Source organism: Elaeis guineensis, chromosome 2 (assembly GCF_000442705.2).
Source record: "Elaeis guineensis isolate ETL-2024a chromosome 2, EG11, whole genome shotgun sequence".
NCBI classification, from domain to species: domain Eukaryota; kingdom Viridiplantae; phylum Streptophyta; class Magnoliopsida; order Arecales; family Arecaceae; genus Elaeis; species Elaeis guineensis.
In genome coordinates, this window is record NC_025994.2 from 93,561,158 (window position 1) to 93,582,925 (window position 21,768).

The window sequence follows — 21,768 nt, forward strand, 5'->3', positions numbered from 1 at the left end:
ACAAGTTACTTGCCAGCACCACCAAAGCTCAACTTCGAACTCATCTGATGGGGAAGAAGATCTACCCTCAGCACAAGACTTGCTCCTACAAAGGAGAATTCCTTGTTGTTGGTTGAGGTGAGATAGATTTGTGGATTGCTGGCGAGCGCAGGGTGGGGCAGTTGTGCTGGAATTTTCCATTTCTTGAAACACTTTGTAGCTGAATCAGATTATGGCGATTAGAGAGCTGAACTTGGAAGGCTGCAGCTGATGAACTTAGGCTTTCCGAGTGGCGGCAGAGTCAGTGGCGATTGTGACAAAGGATCTCCCGCCTTTGCTAGTTGCTTCAGTGATACAGGATCCACAGAGATTTCCTTCTCCTTGTCTGGTGGGAAATGTAAGCTATAGAGCTGGTAGGAAATTGAGCTTTCTTCACAGCAAAGTTCTTCCTCTTCTTCTTCCTTTACATTTTTTTTTTTCCCTTCACTTCCTCATAGGCTTCAGCGCCTGCCATTGCAAACTCTTCATCATAGGCAGGCATGGCATGTCAACAGGGTTTTGGCAAGAGAAATTAGTGATGGTTTGAGAACATAATTATCACAGTTTTCTGCATGATCTTTTCTGGCGGTTAAGCTGTTGACCAAACACAGACTCCAACGAATAATTCTTAGCCATCATTTCTTCATTCTATGACGTAAAGAACCAGGGCTGCATTCTTTGGTAATATATCATCAGGACTATTAGTTGTTCAGGTGTCATTCAGTCGTATAAACAACCATTGAGTCTTTGTTGTCGCCATTCATGCTAGACCTGCAACGATGAATAAAGGTGATGATAGCATTAATTTCTGAACGAAGTTTGTACAATACTTGCATAAACCATTCTTGCTGCCACATTTTTGGGACCAGCTGATTAAACTACTTAGCTATGGATAGGGGCACTATAGTTCCTGTTGGTGCAAAAATCCGCCTGCGCCGGAGAAGCTGGAGTTGAGGAAGCCGCGGTCACCGCCGGGACCTGCAAGGGAAGTCTAAACCGGAGGTGGGGTTGCTCCGACAAGACCCTCCGACGCTCAAGTCAGTTCTCTGCCTCAACAAGAATGGAGTGCTCGAACGGAGAATTTAGCAGAGTTTTGAGATAAGGCAAAAGAGCTTAAAGAATAACGTATCTGAGTCCCCTTTTTATAGGCGGAGGAGGCAACGGACTGATGGCGACGTGTGTAACTGCCTGGTAGTGGGCCGCCCATGGTCAGGGGAATTGATTGCGAAAGATAATGGAGCAGACACGTGGGTATCACCTCGACTTGCCACGTGGAATCCGTTATGAGGGGTGGAGCAGCGTCCGTCGTCAGGAGAATCGCATGGTATCCGTCGCAAGAGGTAGAGCAGGTCCGTGGCCGTTACTGTGGCCTGCCAGGGGGATAATGGAGCTGTGCGGAGTCCGCCATAGGAAGTGGAGCAGGGCGGCCATGGCTGCTGCGGCTTGTCAGGGAATGATGATACTGCGTGGAGTCCGCCATAGGAGGTGGAGCAGGGTCGCGGCCGTTTTGAGGGCCTGTCAGGGGGCGTGGATCTGTCGATTGAAGCTCGGCAATGGTCAGAGCCGTCGTGAGCGGAGCCTGGCTCCCGTAGGAGTCCGGGCGGAGCTGTTCTGATGTCGGCGGCGGAGTCCGCTCCCGTAGGAGTCCGGGCGGAGCTGTGATGATGGCGGCAGAGCTCGGCTCCCGTAGGAGTCCGGGCGAAGCTGTGCTGATGTCGTCGGTGGAGCCCGGCTCCCGTAGGAGTCCGGGCGGAGCCGTACTTGCTGATGGCGGCGGAGCCCGGCTCCCGTAGGAGTCCGGGCGAAGCTGTGCCGACGTCGTCGGTGGAGCCCGGCTCCCGTAGGAGTCCGGGCGGAGCTGCGCTGCAAACAAAGTCAAGGGTGAAGTCCGGCTCTGATAGGAGTTCGGATTGAGCTTACCAGCAATTGATATTGAGAGCGGAGCTCGGCTCCCGTAGGAGTCCGGGCGGAGCTGTTTTGATGTTGGCGGCGGAGCCCGGCTCCCGTAGGAGTCCGGGCGGAGCAGCGCTTGCTGATGGCGGTGAAGCCCGGCTCCCGTAGGAGTCCGGGCGGAGCAGCGCTTGCTGATGGCGGTGGAGCCCGGCTCCCGTAGGAGTCCGGGCGGAGCTGTGCTGATGTCGTCGGTGGAGCCCGGCTCCCGTAGGAGTCCGGGCGGAGCTGCGCTGCAAACAAAGTCAAAGGTGAAGTCCGGCTCTGATAGGAGTCCGGATTGAGCTTACCAGCAATTGATATTGAGAGCGGAGCCCGGTTCCCGTAGGAGTCCGGGCGGAGCTGTTCTGATGTCGGCGGCGGAGCCCGGCTCCCGTAGGAGTCCGGGCGGAGCAGCGCTTGCTGATGGCGGTGGAGCCCGGCTCCCGTAAGAGTCCGAGCGGAGCTGTGCTGATGTCGTCGGTGGAGCCCGGCTCCCGTAAGAGTCCGGGCGGAGCTGCGCTTGCTGATGGTGGTTCCGCCGTGGGTTCCGGCTGTGGGTATTTTATACCCAACACCAGTCCCCCTACATCCGAGTTTTGAATTTCAAACGAAGGAAGTACACAGAAGTACAGCCGGAACCGTCCCTTCGAATCCCGCGCCCTGCCGCTCCCAGATATTTTGGCATTAAATGAGCGCGTGCCGGAGTCTTTTCGAATTGGGGCGGTACGAGGGGATGCTTCGAAGACCCCGCAGGTACGCTGTCCTAGGTACGGCGCAATTATGGCCCTGCCAACCGCCAGCCGTCTGCCACGGAGGGTGGGACACGTGTCGGATGCGGACTGGCCTGGGGGGATTCGAGATCATTATGGCGCCGGATCCCAGGGTCTATTTAAACTCGTCCTCCCCCCTTTCAGGCGTCCCACTCCGCTTCTGATTTCTTGCTGGCGTCTGTCATCTCCCCGAGAGTCTGCTCTAGCGAACGCTCTCTCGAGCCGTAGGCGCCTTCCGTTCCTCGCTCCCCAGGCCCCCAGAGCAGGATAGGTTAGTGCCCACCTTCTCCTTCTTACCGCTTAGGGCCCTCTCCTCCTTCCTCTTCTTTCGTGTCCTCTCCTGAGTTGACTTCCGGCGTCCCCCTCCTTTCTCGGCTTGCATTTCTAGGGCCCTTTAGGTTCTCCCCCAAAGAAAAATGTCTTCCGATTCTTCTTCCCCCGTAAGCCCTGGGAGTTCTTCTGCTTCAAACCCCCAGGCCCCTGTCTCTGCGGACGAACCCGCGTTTGGGGCAGGGTCTCGCCCGATCTTCGCACCGGGCGCTATTCCTTGTTCGTCGACTCCGGACGAACTTCTCCTGATAAGGGCTCGGTACGGGGTCCCTTCAGAGTACGATCTGGAGCTTCCTGGCCCCTCTGACCGGGCCAGCGCTCCCCCTCCTGGTCGCTTCTGTTTGTACCAGGAGGCATTCCGTGCCGGACTCCGGCTTCCGCTCCTAGCTTTTGTTGCCGCCTTCTTTCGTTTCTTAGACATTTCTCTCGCTTCTGTCGCCCCGAATTCCTTTAGGTTTTTGATAGGGTTTCTCTCCCTCTGTCATATAGCCGAGGTCCAGCCTTCCCTCTCCCTGTTCAGACATTTCTATACTTTCAAACGCCATCCTTCAGCGAAGGATTGGTGGTATTTCTCCCCCCAGTTCGGTAAGAAGGGGTTGCTGAAGGGCGCCCCTTCTTCGATTCACAACTGGAAGGGGAAATTTCTCTTCATTTACTGCCCGACCCTGGAATTGGGCTTGCCCCCTTGGGGGTCTCTGAGGGATTCCGTCCGCCGGGCCCCTGGCCTGGGAGAGGACGACCTTCAGGCCGCCCAGAAGCTCCTGAGTTACCCCATTCCTTCCCTTCCAAACCTACTGAGGGAGCCGCTTCTCTTCAACATCGGCCTGAGCCCTCAAGATCCAGCAAGTATACATCTTTCCTTTTCTTATCTTCTTCTTCCCTCTCTTCCTTTCTCTCTCCTTTTTCTTCTTTTCTCTTTCTCTTTTCTTTTTCCTCTTTTCTCTTTCTCTTTTTTCTTTCTTCTTTTTTTTTTCTCTTCTTTTTTTTTTTTTTTTTCGGGCTGATTGGTGCTGCTTTTTCCTTCTTCTTTTCTTTTCCCATTTTTTTTTTTTTTTTTTTAGCAATGGACGCCGAAGCCACACGGATGCTCGCCAAGGCCATGAGAGCCCAGAAAAGGAAGGGCGCGACGACTTCCGGCTCGGCGAAGAGGGCCAGGGTGGAGGAGACGAGCTTGGCCGCGCCCGTCCAGGCGACCCCGGCGATCGACATTCCTTCGGATGCCGAGCCAGCGGCCCCCCGGGCTCCCCCAGGGAGCCCACCGACTGGGGTCCCTATTCCGGAGGTCCGCCCCGCGGAGGCGCCTGCCGCGGGGAGGAGAAAATTGGTGGCCCGCAGGTCGAGCAGCCACCGAGCCGCTGCGGACGAGTCCGTCTGCTCCGAGGGGGGATCGGAGAACCCCTTCAACGACAAGGCCCTAATCCGCCGGCTGCTCGATGGTTGCATCCTGTCCGATGTCGTGGAGAGGATCGACCGCGCCGATCCCGAGCAGCGGGCCTGGGACACCTTGGGGTCCTTTCTTGAGGTAAGCGAATTTTTACTTGCTCAGTTGCTCGATCTTTGTTGTAATTCTCTATCTGTCTTTGCAGATCGGGCACCAGCTCTTCGCCTATGTTGAGGCGTCAGGCCGCATGAGAAGGGATCTTCTTCGGGCGAAGGAGCACTGCCAAGACGAGGTTGCTCGTCTTCAAGCGAAGACGGCCGAGGTGGCCGCCCTCCGGGAGGCTCTGGAGAGAGAGAGACAAGACCGGGAAGAGGAAAGGCGAGTCCGGGAGGAGGAGAGGCGAAGTTTGGAGGAGTCGGCAAGGAAGGCGGAGGCCGAGGTCGCCCATCTGGCCGAGCAAACTCCGGTTCTGGTCTCGGAGGCCAGGACCCTTGCAGTGGAGGAGTTCAAGACCTCCGCGGAGATGAGGGAGCTGAACGTCCAGTTCGGCCTGGAGGCGTTCACCAAGGGGTTCGAGCTCTGCCGAGAGAGGATGGCCAGCAGATATCCCGACCTTGATCTCGGCTTTTTGGAGGAGTCTGACGATGAGGCCGCCCCTCCGTCCGCCGCCGTCGCAGCCGTGCCCCCCGCGCCGAGCTCTCCACCCCCTGCCCCCGAGGTCTGAGACCTCCGATCTTGTATCTTTCTTTTGTCGCCATATTTCCCTTCCGCTTGTCTTCAAAATTAATCAATAAAGTCGAACTTCTTATTGTGGATGACCTTTCCTTCCCCCTGCTTCTTCTTTACTGCCTTTCTTCTTGTAAAGAGTTGGTCTCTGACATTTGCATCTTCCGCTGGCAGCGTCCTGCCGAAGCACTTCCCTTGCCCCTGGGGGTCCCGCTGAAGTCAACTATCCAACGGCTAAAAAAGGAGGTCCTCCACCTGACGAAGAAGTTGAAAAAGTCGGAGGGCGAGCTCTGCCAGGCGAAAAAATGCTATTCCGAGGCCGCCGCTGAGGCCGCCCACTTCAGGAGTCTCCAAGTGAAGGCAATCATGGACTACAGCCGGAGGAAGGCGAACTTTGCGAAGGAGCTCGAAGAATGCACGAAGAGCGCCAGCGACCGAACTTGGGCTCAAGAGGTCAGGATCAGCGCCCTTAAAGTGGAGCTGTCGGCTGCCAAGAGGAGGATCGGCCAGCTGGAAGGGAACTCACCCCGGCTTACAGCGCGGGATGAGCAGATATGGTCGCAAAAAGTTTCCGACCTCCAGAAGCAGCTTCAAGATGCCGAGATGAGCCACGATGTGCAGTGGGCCAGCTGGCGTCGACAGGTAGAGGAGTACAAGGGGAGATTCCATCGATCGGCGGACGAGGTGGTTCGTCTCCAGAGGCAGCTGGTTACTAGGGCGCAGCTTGCTAACGCCCAAGATAACGAAGAGCTCCAAACCCTGAGAGGCACTGTCGAAGGGATTTCTGTCTCCCTTGGGGAGAAGACAGCTGAGCTTCAACAAGTAAAAATTCAACTAGGACTTGAGCGGAAGGCCGTCGCGGATGCAGAGGCGGAGTCCGAAGTTTTGCGGAAGTGGCATCGGGAAGCAGAGGCTGAGAGTCGGCGACTTCGTCAGGCGCTCCAGGATATGCTGCAAAAGAAGGAAGAACTAGAGGAAATGGTGGAGACCCTGAGGCAGTCCTGGTCGGGGGATGGAGGTGATCACCCTATGTTAGAGGGAGCAGGACCTCCTTAGAGTCCTTTAGTAGTCACCCCCCTTTTTGTAGCTGCCCCCCTTTTCTTTTCTTGTCGTTTTGTCCCTCTTTTTCTGGCCGTCCTGGCCCTGTAGCACATATATCGGAAATGAGAAAAAGGCATTTTGTGTTACCTTGTCCGCGCGTAGCACTAATATTGTCGTTCGTTGACCCTTTCTCGTTGTTTGGCCTGTTTGGCTTAGAGGTCGCCGTGGGAAAGGGCTCTTCCCTTCCATCCGATCCCGTCATGTGGCCGAGCCTCGCCACCGTTTTTAACCCTTGCTGGCGAAGTGGCGGATGGAGCCCGGCTTTCTTAGGAGCCCGGGCGAAATCTTTTTTGGGGGCGGAACCCGGCTCCCGTAGGAGTCCTGGTGAAGCTTTACCTGGCGGCGGAACCCGACTCCCGTAGGAGTCCGGGTGAAGCTTACCTTGGCGACGGAACCCGGCTCCCGTAGGAGTCCGGGTGAAGCTTTACCTTGGCGGCGGAACCCGGCTCCCGTAGGAGTCCGGGTGAAGCTTTACCTGGCGGCGGAACCCGGCTCCCGTAGGAGTCCGGGTGAAGCTTTACCTTGGCGGCGGAACCCGGCTCCCGTAGGAGTCCGGGTGAAGCTTTAACTTGGCGGCGGAACCCGGCTCCCGCAGGAGTCCGGGTGAAGTTTTACCTGGCGGCGGAACCCGGCTCCCGTAGGAGTCTGGGTGAAGCTTTACCTTGGCGGCGGAACCCGGCTCCCGCAGGAGTCCGGGTGAAGCTTTACCTTGGCGGCGGAACCCGGCTCCCGCAGGAGTCCGGGTGAAGCTTTACCTGGCGACGGAACCCGGCTCCCGTAGGAGTCCGGGTGAAGCTTTACCTGGCGGCGGAACCCAGCTCCCGTAGGAGTCCGGGTGAAGCTTTACCTTGGCGGCGGAACCCGGCTCCCGTAGGAGTCCGGGTGAAGCTTTACCTTGGCGGCGGAACCCGGCTCCCGCAGGAGTCCGGGTGAAGTTTTACCTGGCGGCGGAACCCGGCTCCCGTAGGAGTCCGGGTGAAGCTTTACCTTGGCGGCGGAACCCGGCTCCCGCAGGAGTCTGGGTGAAGCTTTACCTTGGCGGCGGAACCCGGCTCCCGCAGGAGTCCGGGTGAAGCTTTACCTGGCGGCGGAACCCGGCTCCCGTAGGAGTCCGGGTGAAGCTTTACCTGGCGGCGGAATCCGGCTCCCGTAGGAGTCCGGGTGAAGCTTTACCTTGGCGGCGGAACCCGGCTCCCGCAGGAGTCCGGGTGAAGCTTTACCTGGCGGCGGAACCCGGCTCCCGTAGGAGTCCGGGTCTTCCATTTTGCTTGAGCCGGTCGCGAGGTTCTCGTTATTAGCCTGGCTTGTGGGGGCGCGTTAGGGCGCTGTAAGGCCTCTCCCCCCTCCGGTCTAAAAGAACCGGGCCTTCAACTTTGCTCATGTCAGGACGAGGTTCTCTTCCTGTTCCTGACATGGCTATGGGGGCACATTAGGGCGTTGCAAGGCCTCTCCCCCCATCCGGTCTAAAAGAACCGGGCCTTCGACTTTGCTCAAGTTAGGGCGAGGTTTTCCTCCTGTCCCTAACAGGGCTGTGGGGGCACATTAGGGCGTTGTAAGGCCTCTCCCCCCATCCGGTCTAAAAGAACCGGGCCTTTGACTTTGCTCAAGTTAGGGCGAGGTTTTTCTCTTGTCCCTAACAGGGCTGTGGGGGCACATTAGGGCGTTGTAAGGCCTCTCCCCCCATCCGGTCTAAAAGAATCGGGCCTTTGACTTTGCTCATGTCAGGACGAGGTTCTCCTCCTGTTCCTGACATGGCCGTTGTTTTTTGGAGAGGTCATATCCAGTCATAATACATCCGCGTTAAGCAAGAGGAGTGCGTTAGCTAGAAAGAAAAGTAGATTCAAAACGAAACAGTAGGCAATACATTTACAGTTCTCCCGCTCCTCCTTGAGGCCCTCCGGCGATGGAGTCGATGGTTCCGATAGGAGGCCGATCCCCGGGCTGCTCCTCCCTCTTCTGCGGTTCGGACGGTGGGAGGGCTCTTGGCCGGTCTCCTCTACCCTCAGGCCTGCGGCGGATGAATCTGTCGAGCCGACCTCGCCAGATGAGCTCCTCGATCTCGTCCTGGAGCTGGATGCACTCTTCGGTGTCGTGGCCGTGGTCGCGGTGGTAGAGGCAGAACTTGTTGGGGTTGCGCTTCCCGGGGTGCGTGCGCATCCTCTCCGGCCTAGGGATCAGCTCCCTGACCTCCATCAGTACCTGGGCCTTCGAGGCGTTGAGGGGGGCGTAGCTGCGAAACTTCCCTGGCGGGGAACCCCGCCGAAACCTGTTGTCCGGGCTTCTCTGCCTGCGTGCCCGGGGTGGAGTATGGGCGCGCTTGTGCCCAGGAGGGGATCGGGAGCGAGGTCGGGCTTCCCTTGGCCTCTTCTCAACTGCGGGCTTGCCAGAATCTCCCACCTGGCGCTCCCTTGCAGTCTCTTCATCTTTCATTTTGAAGGCCTCTTCCGCTCGGGCGTATCCTTCAGCCCGAGCCAGCAGATCAGCGAAATCCCTGGGGTACTTCTTCTCCAGGGAGTACAAGAGATCATTCTTCTGAAGGCCACCTTTCAGGGCGGCCATGGCCACTGACTGGTCCAAGTTCCGGACCTCCAGCGCCGCGATGTTGAAGCGGTTGATGTAGGCCCGTATGGACTCCCCTTCCCTCTGCTTGATGTTGATGAGGGACTCCGAACCTTTCCGGGGACGTCGGCTGCTGACAAAATGGGCCACGAATTGGTGGCTCATTTGGTCGAAGGAGAAGATGGTACCCGGCTTCAGTGCCGAGTACCAGTTTCTTGCTGCTCCCTTCAAAGTAGACGGGAAAGCCCGACACAAGATGGCGTCGGGGGCACCATGAAGCAGCATCATTATCCGGAAGGCCTCCAGGTGGTCCACCGGGTCCGACGTCCCGTCGTAGCTTTCAAACTGGGGGAGCTTGAAATTCGGCGGGATCGGTTCCTGCATAATCATTTGAAAGAAGGGAGGGTCAGTGCAGATATCCTCACCGTAAGCGGGAGGCGCATGGCGGAGTTCTTCGATCTGCCGGTTCATCTCCTGGAGCCTCCGGTCCAGGAAATCCTCTCGACTTCGAGTCTCGAGGGTCCGTTGGCAGAACGGGGGCAGGGATCTCCCAGGGGTGGAGTCGTGGTCCGACTGAGGGCTCTCCACCCTCGGATTCGCCTTCTCGGGAAGGACGGGGCGGCTAGCCCAGGTGGCCCGCCCCACCGCCGGGTTCTGGCATTCCGGAGATGCCCCCTCCGGATGCGCTGACGCCTGCGGCGGCTGCTGCTGCATCGCCTGTACGGCCTCGACGAGGCCCTTGACCTGCTGCGCCAGCAAGTCAAACTGCTCCGCGCCGACCGCCGTCGCCGGAGGGGGAGGAGGGGCTGGCTGAGACACGGGAGGGGAGGCCGGAGCCTGAGATCTGGCCGCGGAGGCCGTGGACCGCCGGGTGGACGCCCTGCGCGGAGGCATCGGGTGTCGATCTCGCGGGGGAGGATTAGGAGTAGATGACGGAGAGATGGCCGGAGGTGGCTCCGTTGAGCGCTCCTTCAAGAACAAGGGTGCTGCGAAGACACAGGCCCTTCCTCTAGCGCCAATCCGCTCCGCCCGGACTCCTACGGGAGCCAGGCTCCGCTCACGACGGCTCCGACCATTGCCGAGCTTCAATCGACAGATCCACGCCCCCTGACAGGCCCTCAAAACGGCCGCGACCCTGCTCCACCTCCTATGGCGGACTCCACGCAGTATCATCATTCCCTGACAAGCCGCAGCAGCCATGGCCGCCCTGCTCCACTTCCTATGGCGGACTCCGCACAGCTCCATTATCCCCCTGGCAGGCCACAGTAACGGCCACGGACCTGATCTACCTCCTGCGACGGATACCATGCGATTCTCCTGACGATGGACGCTGCTCCACCCCTCATAACGGATTCCACGTGGCAAGTCGAGGTGATACCCACGTGTCTGCTCCATTATCTTTCGCAATCAATTCCCCTGACCATGGGCGGCCCACTACCAGACAGTTACACACGTCGCCATCAGTCCGTTGCCTCCCCCGCCTATAAAAGGGGGGACTCAGATACGTTATTCTTTAAGCTCTTTTGCCTTATCTCAAAACTCTGCTAAATTCTCCGTTCGAGCACTCCATTCTTGTTGAGGCAGAGAACTGACTTGAGCGTCGGAGGGTCTTGCCGGAGCAACCCCACCTCCGATTTAGACTTCTCTTGCAGGTCCCGGCGGCGACCGCGGCTTCCTCAACTCCAGCTTCTCCGGCGCAGACGGATTTTTGCACCAACAGTTTCCATAAGAAATAATGATTGATTTGTTCGTCCAACACTTATTAAAAAAAAACAAAATCGAACACACGAAGACCTTTGTCATAATGATTTGGGCTGCATTGGACCTCAATACGAGCAAATGGTACTAATTAATATTCAACATAACATGATCTTAATCAGCAACAAAGGCCTAGAGCAGCATAGGGTTGGCCGTATTACATAAAAAGTAGATACCAATTTCATCATCAATTATAGTCAATTATAAAAATCTTGGCAGAGGCCCGCCGAAGAATATATTGACTAATTAGTTAGAGAAAAACTTTACAAATAAAAATACAGAATGATATATAAATTTACCAAACTGCTACGGGACAGAATTGTAGAATAGGACCAGTCCAACTGAGAAGAAACGAAGCTATCACCAGGTAAAAGGCAGAAAAGATCCAGAATCGAGTCCATCATACCGCATTGGTTGTATGCTCATGGGGAAGGATTAAAGCCAACAACGTGATGATACTTTATATCAATTAGTAAAGTGAAAAATGTTGGCAGTAAATGATACAAGCCACGGTAGGATGGTCTCAAAACCCAGACTATTCCCCCTGCACATAAACCTGTTAAAACCGGAAGCAAATATGGACTTCTGATATTTACCACAGCAGGGGGAAATCCTGTCTTTATCATTCACATCTCCAGGTTCAATATAAGCAGCTGAATTCCAATCTATGTTAAGTCTCTTTGCAGCCACTTCTGGGTCAACCCCTGTGCCTGTGGCTTTTGCGCATAGAGATTTTCTAGGGCTACTCTTCTTTGGTGCTTCAACTTTATTCAAGTAAACAAAAGAGAAAATGAGAATTGAAAAGGCACCAACCAATCCTGTTAGATGGGAAAAAGATGCTCCAGGTAAGCAGCACCCATGCAGTAAATTAATTGCTTACATATGGTTGAATTAAAGCAAAAATTGAAGGTAATGTAATGTTTATATGTAGTAAATTGCAAGAATGAAAGAAAACAATGCTTCTGTTTCTATTTTTAGGATCACTCACTTTACCCTGCTAATTTGGACCCACAGGGGGCAGATAGTTTGGTCAGCCTCTAACCAGGCAAGACCAATGCGGTAAGCTCCCCCGCCCAAGTGACTTAAACAATGACCCAGGGTGTGGTTTCAGTTTCAGCGGTACTTGGTTTCCCTAAACGAAACTTACCCCTGAGAGACTTCTTGCAACTGAAAAGAGCTAAGTCTGATAACTGTAGAAGTCCCTACTAAGATTACTTGGGCCTTGTGTCAATTTACATCTTGCAACATAAAATCACCCATTGAAATTAATGTGCATAACACAGCATGATGTAGGTTGATCCAGCAGTTCAAAGACCATGGTGAATTCAAGGTATAGCATAGCAGATATAGTAGATATGGAAGGTAAAAAAAAATGATCGGTGCTTTAAACTAGAATCCCAACATGAATTGCACCAACTCTGTCCAATGCACCAATCCCTCCTCGTGCCACATGGCAGGCAAGATGGGCAGCACCTTTTATTTTGATAACAGGGTTAGGCCCCGAAGCATTACTCTTCGTGAACAGATTGAGGATGGTTGGTGTAGTTATATGAACTTAGGACTGCTTAAATCTGGAAATCTTAGCAGTTTTGTAATATTCCTTTCTTTTAACTCAAAAACCAGCACAATTTGTTATTACCTTCAAAAAGTACAATCTTTTCCATATTAACTTAAAAAAGCATAATAAGGATCCTTTTGTACTGGTCCATGCAAAACGAAACCTCAATAATTATTGACAGTTCTGCATTTTAACGATTAGCAATTTCAATAGGCTATAAGGATAATGAGAAATAATAAGTGTTACAAAAGGTTTGCCCTTCAAGAGGTCTAGGGTTCAAATCCTAGGTATTACTGAAAAGAATATGTGTATATATATATAATGATAAAAAAAGTATTACCTTAAGATCAAGCCATTCCATCATCTCCTTAGAAAGAAACCGAAAAGCGACATGATTCTCTGGAATTCTCCCTTCATTCATCTATAAAAACATTAGCATCATCAGTACTGCTAATACATGATGCAAGATGTGAAGTAATACTTTTGCTCAAAGATGTGAAGTTATGATATGCTTTAAATGATTATTATTTATTAATGTTAAACTACAAATTTGATTACGGTGGATTTGCATACTTCATTAGTTCATTGTCCATGTATATTGCAATGAAACATCAAATATAAGCGAGTCTTCTTCCTCCAGAAAACTCAAGATTGTATTTGTATAATGGCCATCTCATCCTATCTTTAGCTGTATTAAGGGTTTGCTGGGACCATATTTTTGACTTGTTGGGTAGCCTGTGATGTGGTAATACTATTCTACATCTAAAAAGAAACCAGGAAAAATGGTGTTTTCTACGGTTTTATTTGTACACTTCCAGAATAGCAGTAGTGAGAAAATCTGTTCCTAAGCAACAGAGACAAAAGGTAAGCTTGCAAGAAATTGGCTATGCTCCTGAGACCACTATATATTTTCAGTCCCCCAAGGGTTTATATCCAGTTGAAAATACCAGATCAGTGGAATAGAAGACTTAGAAAGAATGCCTTGCAAGATGAACAGAGAGGGATTTCTACAAAACAGAAAACCACCTTTCTTTCTAGAATGGACTCTAAGAAAAGTGCAATTTTGGCCATGCAGAAGGAATCAAATGGTGCACCCAACACAAATCTATGCTGCACTGCTAGCTAGAAAATTCCATTGTTTGCAGGTGGAAAATATCTATCTGGCAGGTAGTCTCATGATTTATTCAAAAGCAAATTATCAGTCAGCCAAAAAAAACTCCAGCAGTCTGTAACTATTATTTCTCTCTTTATGATCCAGTCAAATCTATCCGTTATCATAAACTTAAATCAGGGTAAAACTTAAAATGCCTTGTTTCTTTTTCTTAAAGGGTTAGTGACAGTTGGTATTCATTGGAAGTGGATATTCCTAAAGCTGTCCAACACTGATTGAACTCCATAAGATAGTTCTTATGAAATCATGCTGCATTGTGCATGATAAACCATGCAAACATGACAGTTCAGCACACAAAAGGAAAACAAATAAATAAGAACAAGATGAATAATGATACTGAACATAAAATACGACAAATTTTAGCACAAATCAGTAGATACAGATTGATGCCCACAGATTAAGGTCATTATTAAACATACACAAGTGCGTTTACTACTTACAGAATATGAAGTTATGCATCTTACAGAAATGCAGCACACGTGTCTTCCAAAGCAGCAACCAAGTCATCCCTTATGACTCCATCAGGGTCCTCGATGCCAAGCAGTCTTTTACATTCAGTATCTCTAGGATCCTTGATCATGATAGTTAACTCAATCTGATAACGTGAAAGAAAGAACTCTGAGCATGTGAATATGTCTCCAAAGCACCCAGGCAACAAGAACTACTGAAAACATGATGTCTTCATAACCATGCTAAACATCTTGGAGAAACCATGGTGAACAAGAAGAGAAGATGATCAAAGAATTCCAAATGAATACTTCACAGGGGTAGCATGAAGAATTATTGCAGAGTTTTGAATACAGATGACATGAATCAATACACTAGCAAATCTTGTTAAATTTCTTCCTTGTCATGGTTAGTAGTTTGAACATGTAGGAGATAAAGCATCCAAAAATATTACAATCTACTCATATAAACTAACACGCCTTCTACCCCAAAAAAACAAACAAAGAAAATAATTAACAAGTCTATATCCACTCTTTTAGTATCCAGATTATCAACTAAATCATCGAAGCAAAATCGGAGACAGAAATGATCGTACCTCGCCAAAGAGCATATCTCTGTTCTTCTTGAGAAGCTCCACCACCTGCCAAAGAGAAAAGAAGAAAGAAATTGAGGCCGAGATTTGAAAGTAGCCAAGTGAGTGAAGATGAGCGAGAGTAAAAGACCCTTTGGGTCTGCTGAATGCATTCCAAAAACTCGGGACTCGCATCCTTGTGATCCGCGCCACAGGAGACGCGGAGCTCCGTGTCTTCTTTGCCGACGAAGACGACCACACGGTGTCCGAGGTGGTGGCGGAGGCGGAGCACTTGGGCGGCGGCAGCGACGGTGTTGGAGGGAAGATGCGGTCTTGGTGGAGGCTTGGGGGAGATCCGGAAGTGGAGGAGGGCTAGCGTTTCAGAGGAAGGGACTGCGAGAAGCAGGGCCCTGTGCACGGGAGACCCACGAAAGTAGAACAGAGGCCGTTCATCTCTTGGACGGGTTGGGTTCGCCTGGGCTTCTGGTCTTAGCTTTCCACCACCGGTCGATTTGGGCTTTAATCAGCTTATGGGTTTGGATGAGTCTCGAAGGCATGTTTGGCCCGGAGAAAGCCAAGATTTTGAAATGGAGATAGAAATATGTGGCTCTCATTTTATCAATTTAATTAAAAAAATAATTTTTATTTTAATTTTAAAAAAATTAAAATTTATCTTGATATTCTAAAATCTAATCCTTACCATCTCTTAGGATTCAAATTCCATATCAATTCTAATTTTGATTCTAATCACAGATCAAATAGATCAAAAAATATGACCATCTCGATTTTTATTCTAATCTATTTCGATTCTGATTTTGATTTGGATCACCAACCAAATATGTCCTAATTCTCTTGATCTTGGACCAGTAAAGTATTTGTTATATAAAATGGAGTGGTTTACTGCAAAATAAAGTGGAGTCGGAATATTCTTTCCTTCTCCTGAGCCAACCTACTCCAAAACTCGACAGAACCTTTATAATTAAGATGTGTCATACCCCATCCAATCCATTGTTCTCTACAAAAAGGCTTGCAATAAAATATGGCTAGCGCTCACCGGACAGGACTCATGTTTGGCTTGTGAAGAGGGAGTTTCTTCTTGTCGTTTTCCTTGGATTCCCAAGGGGCAAGTAGACCTCTCCTATGACTTCCTGTCGTAAGTAATTGCCTGAGAGCTCATCACTTTGGACTAGCAAATAACATTTATTAGCCAAGCAAAACATGCTGAGATGGAAGATATTACATGCCATTTTGGTTAGCCAATGGCGATAGCTTAGTGAGCAAGTTCAGTCCTTTCTAGACTACATGGAACCAGGCAAGATTCCATCGCAGCACTAGCGCAGGACAAAGGTGGCATCTTCTCCCGACAACTTTTGTTGTCGTCTTTGGTCATCATCTTGGAGAATCGTTACAAGGGAGTACCATACGTGGTGGCCAGCTTGATCCCTGATTCTCGTGCGATAACATTTAACACACACAGAAAGCCATAACATTTAACCTGTAGATAAAAGAAGAGGTCTTTCTCCCGTACAGCTTTGAGCGTCATCCTAGAGTGCCCACGAGAAGTTGAACTCTATTGGGACTTGTAAGTGGCACAGCTTGAACAAGGACGGGAGTGCTCCCATCGAACATAAAGGGTGCATCCTACACACGCTCACACAGAAAGAGAGAATAATAGAAATAAATTTGATTCAAAACCAAGAGGGCAAAGAGTCATCAAGGGTGGTGTATAAGAATATTACTTGAGTCCAGAAAAGAGTAATTATTAGCATGGATTGTGGAAAAGGTTGGATTGGACAACAAGACTAGGTAGTGCAAGTTTGTCCTAGGACTTTGCTGTGAGGTTAGCCAATGAGTTCAGCAAATCCATTTTGTGATCTTTAGTCAAATTTTATGCATGATGCCTCTTTTTTCCTTGCTTGCTCTTTCTTTTCCTGGTACAGAGAATATTTCATGTTGAAGGCCGACTTCAATGTGGGATGGGTTGGTTTGCACCTCAAAAAATTGTACGGAGCATTGGAGCTTTTTTAGAAATTTGTAGTTTAAACATGGTTGATTGTAGGGGTTGTACCTTTGATCAATTATGACCAAAAGTAATAATTTGCTTATCAAAAAATAATTAACAAAAAAAGTGCATGAAGACCATATAAATTACCATACAACTTTTGGAGTTGGTATGCAAGCAACCCCAACATTCCAACATCTATATAATCTAGGGCTCCAAATTGATCAGATACAAACTACATATCAGCATTATCCAAATCCATATCCATCTTTACTTGACAAATATGAATATTAATCGGATATTAAAATTTGATACATATCATCAGATTCGAAATTATTGACCTAAGTGCAAATATGAATGGGATGGTTAAATTAATTAGGAACCACCAAATCAATAATAGAAGGTAAATTAATCAAGAATAACATTAAAGCTATATATAAGATTGAATAGAAATGGAAAGAGATTTCAATATGGAGCAAGATAGTTGCTTTTCTTATCCATATATATCTATTTTATTTTAATAGATATGAATACAAATATAAATATTGCTAAAATTTATACCCATACCCACTAGATTTGGAACCAACTGATCGACTTTTAACTCTAGCCCCATTCCATGTTTTCCATGCATCCACTGATATACAGGAAGCTACAAACCAAGCCACGTCCAACATTCACAAGGCCACCTTAAGCAAAAAGACACGCTTACCTTCCATTCAAATGACATTATGTGGGTACGTACTACTCACTTTTTGTTAAAAGAAACCTCTCTTTGGCACCCTAATGGATGGAAAAAGGAAACTAACTTATTGGATTCCAAATCGTGTGACTCAATACGTCCCTACGGACGTGTCACTTCATTACTTATTTCTTGTTGCCAAACCAGCAGAGTTACATGTGCAGTCCAAACATTAGAGTCTAGCTAGCATTTTTCCAAAGGGCGGTATACTAACTCTAACACAAAACGATATGCAGGTCACATTAGAGAGTAATTAACCCTAAGTCACTGTAGAAAACAAGCACTTGAAAGCGAGGTAAATTATTAAGAGAAGGAAACAAAGCTGACACCTGAAAGGATCTTCCCCTAGGTTACACCCTCCTCTCACACTTCCACCTCTCAGAATATTATTCCAAGGTCTCCATGATGTCCGAGTAAATCCCAGCCTCGGAGCTCCGGTACTCCATGGCTTGAGGTGCTGCTACATGGTGATGATCCAAAGAAGACGAGGAGGAAGATGAAGTCATTCTCGCAGGCAATGTGAAGCTTCTTTTGAACTTGCTGCTCTCCATTTTCCTTGCCCTGTTGGAATGGCTTTCCAAGCTCAAGTAGTCCTCCGTGCTGCCAGCTGCACCGAGCGCCGCGCTGGTTTCACATCTGTTTCCCTGGCTTTGAAAGTTCGAAGCTTCAGCAACCGCCTTCACCTCGTCCGCAATGTTCATGGGAGAACCAGCAGCTAGATTCTTTCCGGCCATCATAAGCGGGTGCTGTTGAGCTGGTGGCTTGTTGCCCAGCCCCTCGGTGCCAAAGAGAAGCTTCGCATCATCGGTCCTTCCGGTAAGAGCGGTGAAGAAGGACAGGCCACTAGGCCACTTCAAGTCGGGCTCGTGGTCGGCGATCATGTCATCCATGGGAGGGGCCTCCGAGGAATGAGGGAGGAGGAAGAGCTGGGCGTCATCTCTGTTGTTCGGAAAGCCGATCCGAGATGAAGGGTGGAAAGGCGGGGGAGCGACTGGGGAGGTGGAAGGGAGCGGCGGGTGGTTCCAATCAAAGATTGGGGGCGGAGGGCGAGTCGGAGTCTGTTTGAGGGGCGCGGATGATGAAGGTGAGCTGCTCCTGGTTGAGGAGAATAGCTGAGAGAGGAAGAAGCCGGACTGGTAACCCAGTGACTCAAACATGTGTCTCATTCTCAGCACAAAATGCAAGTCCTCGGGTATCTGACACGTATGCAAATTTGGACAGAAAGAAGCATATTGGGATGATTGTAGATCTTGTGATGTGTCGAATCTTTCCATAGAAGACAAAACAAAGGAAGAAGAGCTAGCAGACTCACAATCTTACAAGAACCCAGCTGTAGGAGCCCATGGCCAGCTTGAATCACAGCAATAGTCTGTTCGAAAGGACAGAAACAACACTTTTCTTTCAGAAAAAAAAAACAATCAACTCAAGTCATGAGAAAAAGACGTTTCAAGAGGAGAGGAAACATTGGAGAAAGGAGATTGAGATTGCCTGAATTCCAGATGCAAATTGATCAGTCCATTCAGGAGGAAGCTGCAGTTGTTACACAGAAAATGAAGGAGAAAAATTCAGGAATAAAGTTTTAGCTAACTGCGAATCTGTGATCATTATTCTTGTCGCTCATAAGTACTAAAATGATGGTTATGGAAAAGGATAAGAAGTGTGAGGGCATCCAATTCTCTCTCTTTACTGGTACAGATCTGTGATGCAAAAACTGCAGGGGTGTTCAGAAAGACCACATCATCTCTCTCTCTCTCTCTCTACGGAGTGGGTGGTAAAAAGTAGAAAAAAAGAAACAGTATTAGGTCACATACAGCATCAAAAGAGCTCTGCCAGTAGTTGGAGATGTTGGGTTCGCATTCAGAAGGTTCTTTGAAGACCCATTTGTGACACTTATCAGAGGCTACCTTACCCATCAATCTGTTCCAATCAATCAATCGCCCATTCAGAAGCAAGTCGAATTAGGCATAAGAGGTGTTAAAAAGCAAAAAAAAAAAAAAAAGCCTAAAACAACCGACAACTTGTCCAATTTCTACCCCTACTTATTTTCCATAGCAATAACTACAGCCTAGCAGCGCCCACTTAATAATAATAACTTGACCCAAAGGAGTTCTCCAAAGACGAACGATCTGTAAAGCAATTAAAGAGTTTAAAAGGCATAAAGAAGGGCAAAGATAAAAATGAAATATATATTAATTTGCAACAGTAGAAGTATTTATTCCTCCACCTAAATAAAACTTAACAACACCTACCCAGTACCCACCCTTCTCCATAATTATACAGCTGAATGGACATCTTGCTGAAGGCCTTCCTGACCGGATCCTCACCGTCCATCTCCTCCAAGCACTCCACCACCCTCGACCGGCAGAACCCATCCTCCCACATCAACATCCTATCACACCACCCAGACAAACAAATCAATCGAATTCAAACCCCTCCTCCACCAAAAATTCCAACATTCTTTCAATCTAATTCGAGCCAAAGAATAGTTATAGACATAGAAAACAACTCACAAGCTGCCATTATCGTCGCCCACCTTGCAACCGTTCCCTCCTCTGCATCGCCTGCAGGAGCAAACAGCACAAAACACAAAACACAAGCTTTAGAAGATGGAAGGGAATTAATGGAGAGACAGAGAAGAGGTAGAGAGAGAGAGAGAAAGAGAGAGTGAGAGGGAGGGAGGGATGTACGGCCGAGGACGGATGGTCCAGAAGACGGAGTAAGTCCAGTCCGAGTTGAGGCAGACGTTCCTGAGGGCCTCGTGGAGAGCCATCATCCCCACCGCCTCTTTGCTCCTACCATCCCCTCCTGCGCCCGAGCCCACCATCTTCTCTCTCTAGAACTCTAATTCTCTCTAAAATTCTCTCTCTCCCACTCTTACTCTTTGGCGTGGCTCCTTTTTTCCCCCTACGGAACCGGTTCTTTTGATTTTATCCCTCGCATCCACAGTAAACCAAACCCCACTCCCACGTTAGCAGCAGCAGGTAAAAGAGAACAGCCGGGCCACTTGACCCTTCTCTCGTTTATTCCTTTCTCTGGTGCCTGTCTGTTATTCGCCACCCCCTTCTTCGCTGCAATGCTTCGCATCCGCGCCCCAGCCTCAGCTTTTCCCGGTGCCCCGACGGAGAGAGAGGATAAGAAAAAGAGGAGGAGGCTGAAGGAAGGAGGGAGAGAGAGAGAGAGAGAGAGAGAGAGAGAGTAGGGGGGTGTTTTTCGGTAGATTTAGGAGCTGTTTGACGTCTGGCTATTACTTTCAGACAATAAAAAAATGACATCTGGTGGATAGCGCTTTTCCTTTTTCCTCCATGGGTAAGTGGTCCTAACATTGCTCCTTTAACCTATAATTACGGCAGCACAGAGATTAACCGCGGGATATAATGCAAACGCTGGAGGATGTTTCAGTAATTCTGCCTGGTAGAGGTAAAAAAAATTAAAGTAAATGGAGCTGGGAGGAGGCTGGCTCACGTGCGCACGTGCCGCAGCAGTGGGGCGGTGCCTCGATTGGCATAAAGAATGAAAAGAAAACAGAAGTCAGGATGCTGAATAGTAAAATTTGTAATCATTAATAATAATAATTATAATAATAATAATAAATATTAAAAAGAAATAAAGAGCGAGAGGTGGCGAGAGGGAAGGGGAGGAGGGGCTGAGTTAGCGCACGAATTGCGGGGCGCTGTGCCCCGCGTCCGCGACATCCTCCGCCTAAACAAATCTTCTCGCCTCCGCATTGACCGCCCACGCCCTCTGCCAACCCTGGCACGACCGTACCTGAGCCGAGACCCCTCCACTGGGACCCGCATCCACCTCGCCCAACCTAATCTATTGTAATCTAATCAAATCTCCTCCACCCGTGCCCAACCTAACCTACTCTTAACCCCGGATCTCTCGGCCCAACCCCACCGGCTCTATCCCCCTCCCGCCTCTCCAACAACATATAGGAATCTATATGATCATTACTACCTCCGCACGGTCTCCAATCTGCATTGGCTGTGTGTTCCATCTTTTTCTGACACACCGGCGTGTGTGAGATAAAAGAGATCAAAAATGTTTGATACACCAACTCCTTCCAAGACCCAATACTACACCTTTGTTTCAGTGAACGGGTGTGGCTGAGGGTGTTTTTGGTGTGAGGGAAAGAGAGAGAGAGAGAGAGAGGGAGAGAGGCAATTCTATATGCTATTCAAAACAGAGACTTTATTGTTATTTGGGAGCCGTCCATGGAAGTCAGTGATTCATCTTTTCCAGTAGACTCTATAAAAGTCTCGGACCTGCTTTGTTCCTGTCTGCTGCCTCGGGCGGGGATCGGTGAGTGTGCTGGCACCAGCCGTCGGTTGGCAGCGCACGGCTCCTTGGTTGACACGTAGAAGATGGCCGCATTCATCCTTGTATTTGCAGCGGAATGGTACTTAATCCTAGCACTCGTACGAAAAAAACCCAAGCCTGCACCCTTTGACTGACACATGGGCCCCGAGAATGTGGGTCCCGGTATGTCAGCTATGAGCTGTCGGTCCGGGTACTTTGCATTATGTTTTTAGGTCAAACATGAATATACAGTCAAAGGGCCGTTTTGTGGACATAAATCATAATTAATTGAAGGTGAGAGCCTGCGGAATCCACGCGCATCCCTGTATAAACTAGGATCTGGCATGGGATAGAGGGCGCTTATCTATTATATAAGTGATCACATCTCCTACAAAGCTAAGACCTA

The 21,768-nt window shown here is 49.7% G+C and overlaps 1 protein-coding gene and 1 long non-coding RNA gene across 2 annotated transcripts; both read right to left on the reverse strand.

The window, feature by feature from the left end:
* Nucleotides 1-10,697: 10,697 nt before the first annotated feature.
* Nucleotides 10,698-15,865, reverse strand: LOC105052455 (uncharacterized). Its single transcript, XR_003802151.2, has 6 exons — nt 15,851-15,865; nt 14,474-14,839; nt 14,347-14,391; nt 13,769-13,899; nt 12,474-12,554; nt 10,698-11,393 (listed from the first exon to the last, which is right to left on the reverse strand). It is a non-coding gene; the product is annotated as an uncharacterized lncRNA (long non-coding RNA).
* Nucleotides 15,866-17,335: 1,470 nt separating this feature from the next.
* Nucleotides 17,336-20,263, reverse strand: LOC105050483 (protein RICE SALT SENSITIVE 3). Its single transcript, XM_010930532.2, has 7 exons — nt 19,751-20,263; nt 19,574-19,624; nt 19,324-19,452; nt 18,875-18,980; nt 18,552-18,593; nt 18,376-18,432; nt 17,336-18,259 (listed from the first exon to the last, which is right to left on the reverse strand). Exons 1-7 carry the CDS (start codon nt 19,885-19,887, stop codon nt 17,450-17,452), a joined length of 1,332 nt encoding a protein of 443 aa, XP_010928834.1. The 5' UTR covers nt 19,888-20,263; the 3' UTR covers nt 17,336-17,449.
* Nucleotides 20,264-21,768: the final 1,505 nt, after the last annotated feature.

Coding starts and splice junctions, on each gene's coding strand:
- LOC105050483 (XM_010930532.2), bottom strand. CDS start 19,887: ATGGTGGGCTCGGGCGCAGGAGGGGATGGTAGGAGCAAAGAGGCGGTG. Junction 18,981..19,323: donor CTGTATAATTATGGAGAAGG/GTGGGTACTGGG, acceptor TGATTGGAACAG/ATTGATGGGTAAGGTAGCCT. Junction 18,260..18,375: donor AGCTGGGTTCTTGTAAGATT/GTGAGTCTGCTA, acceptor CATACGTGTCAG/ATACCCGAGGACTTGCATTT.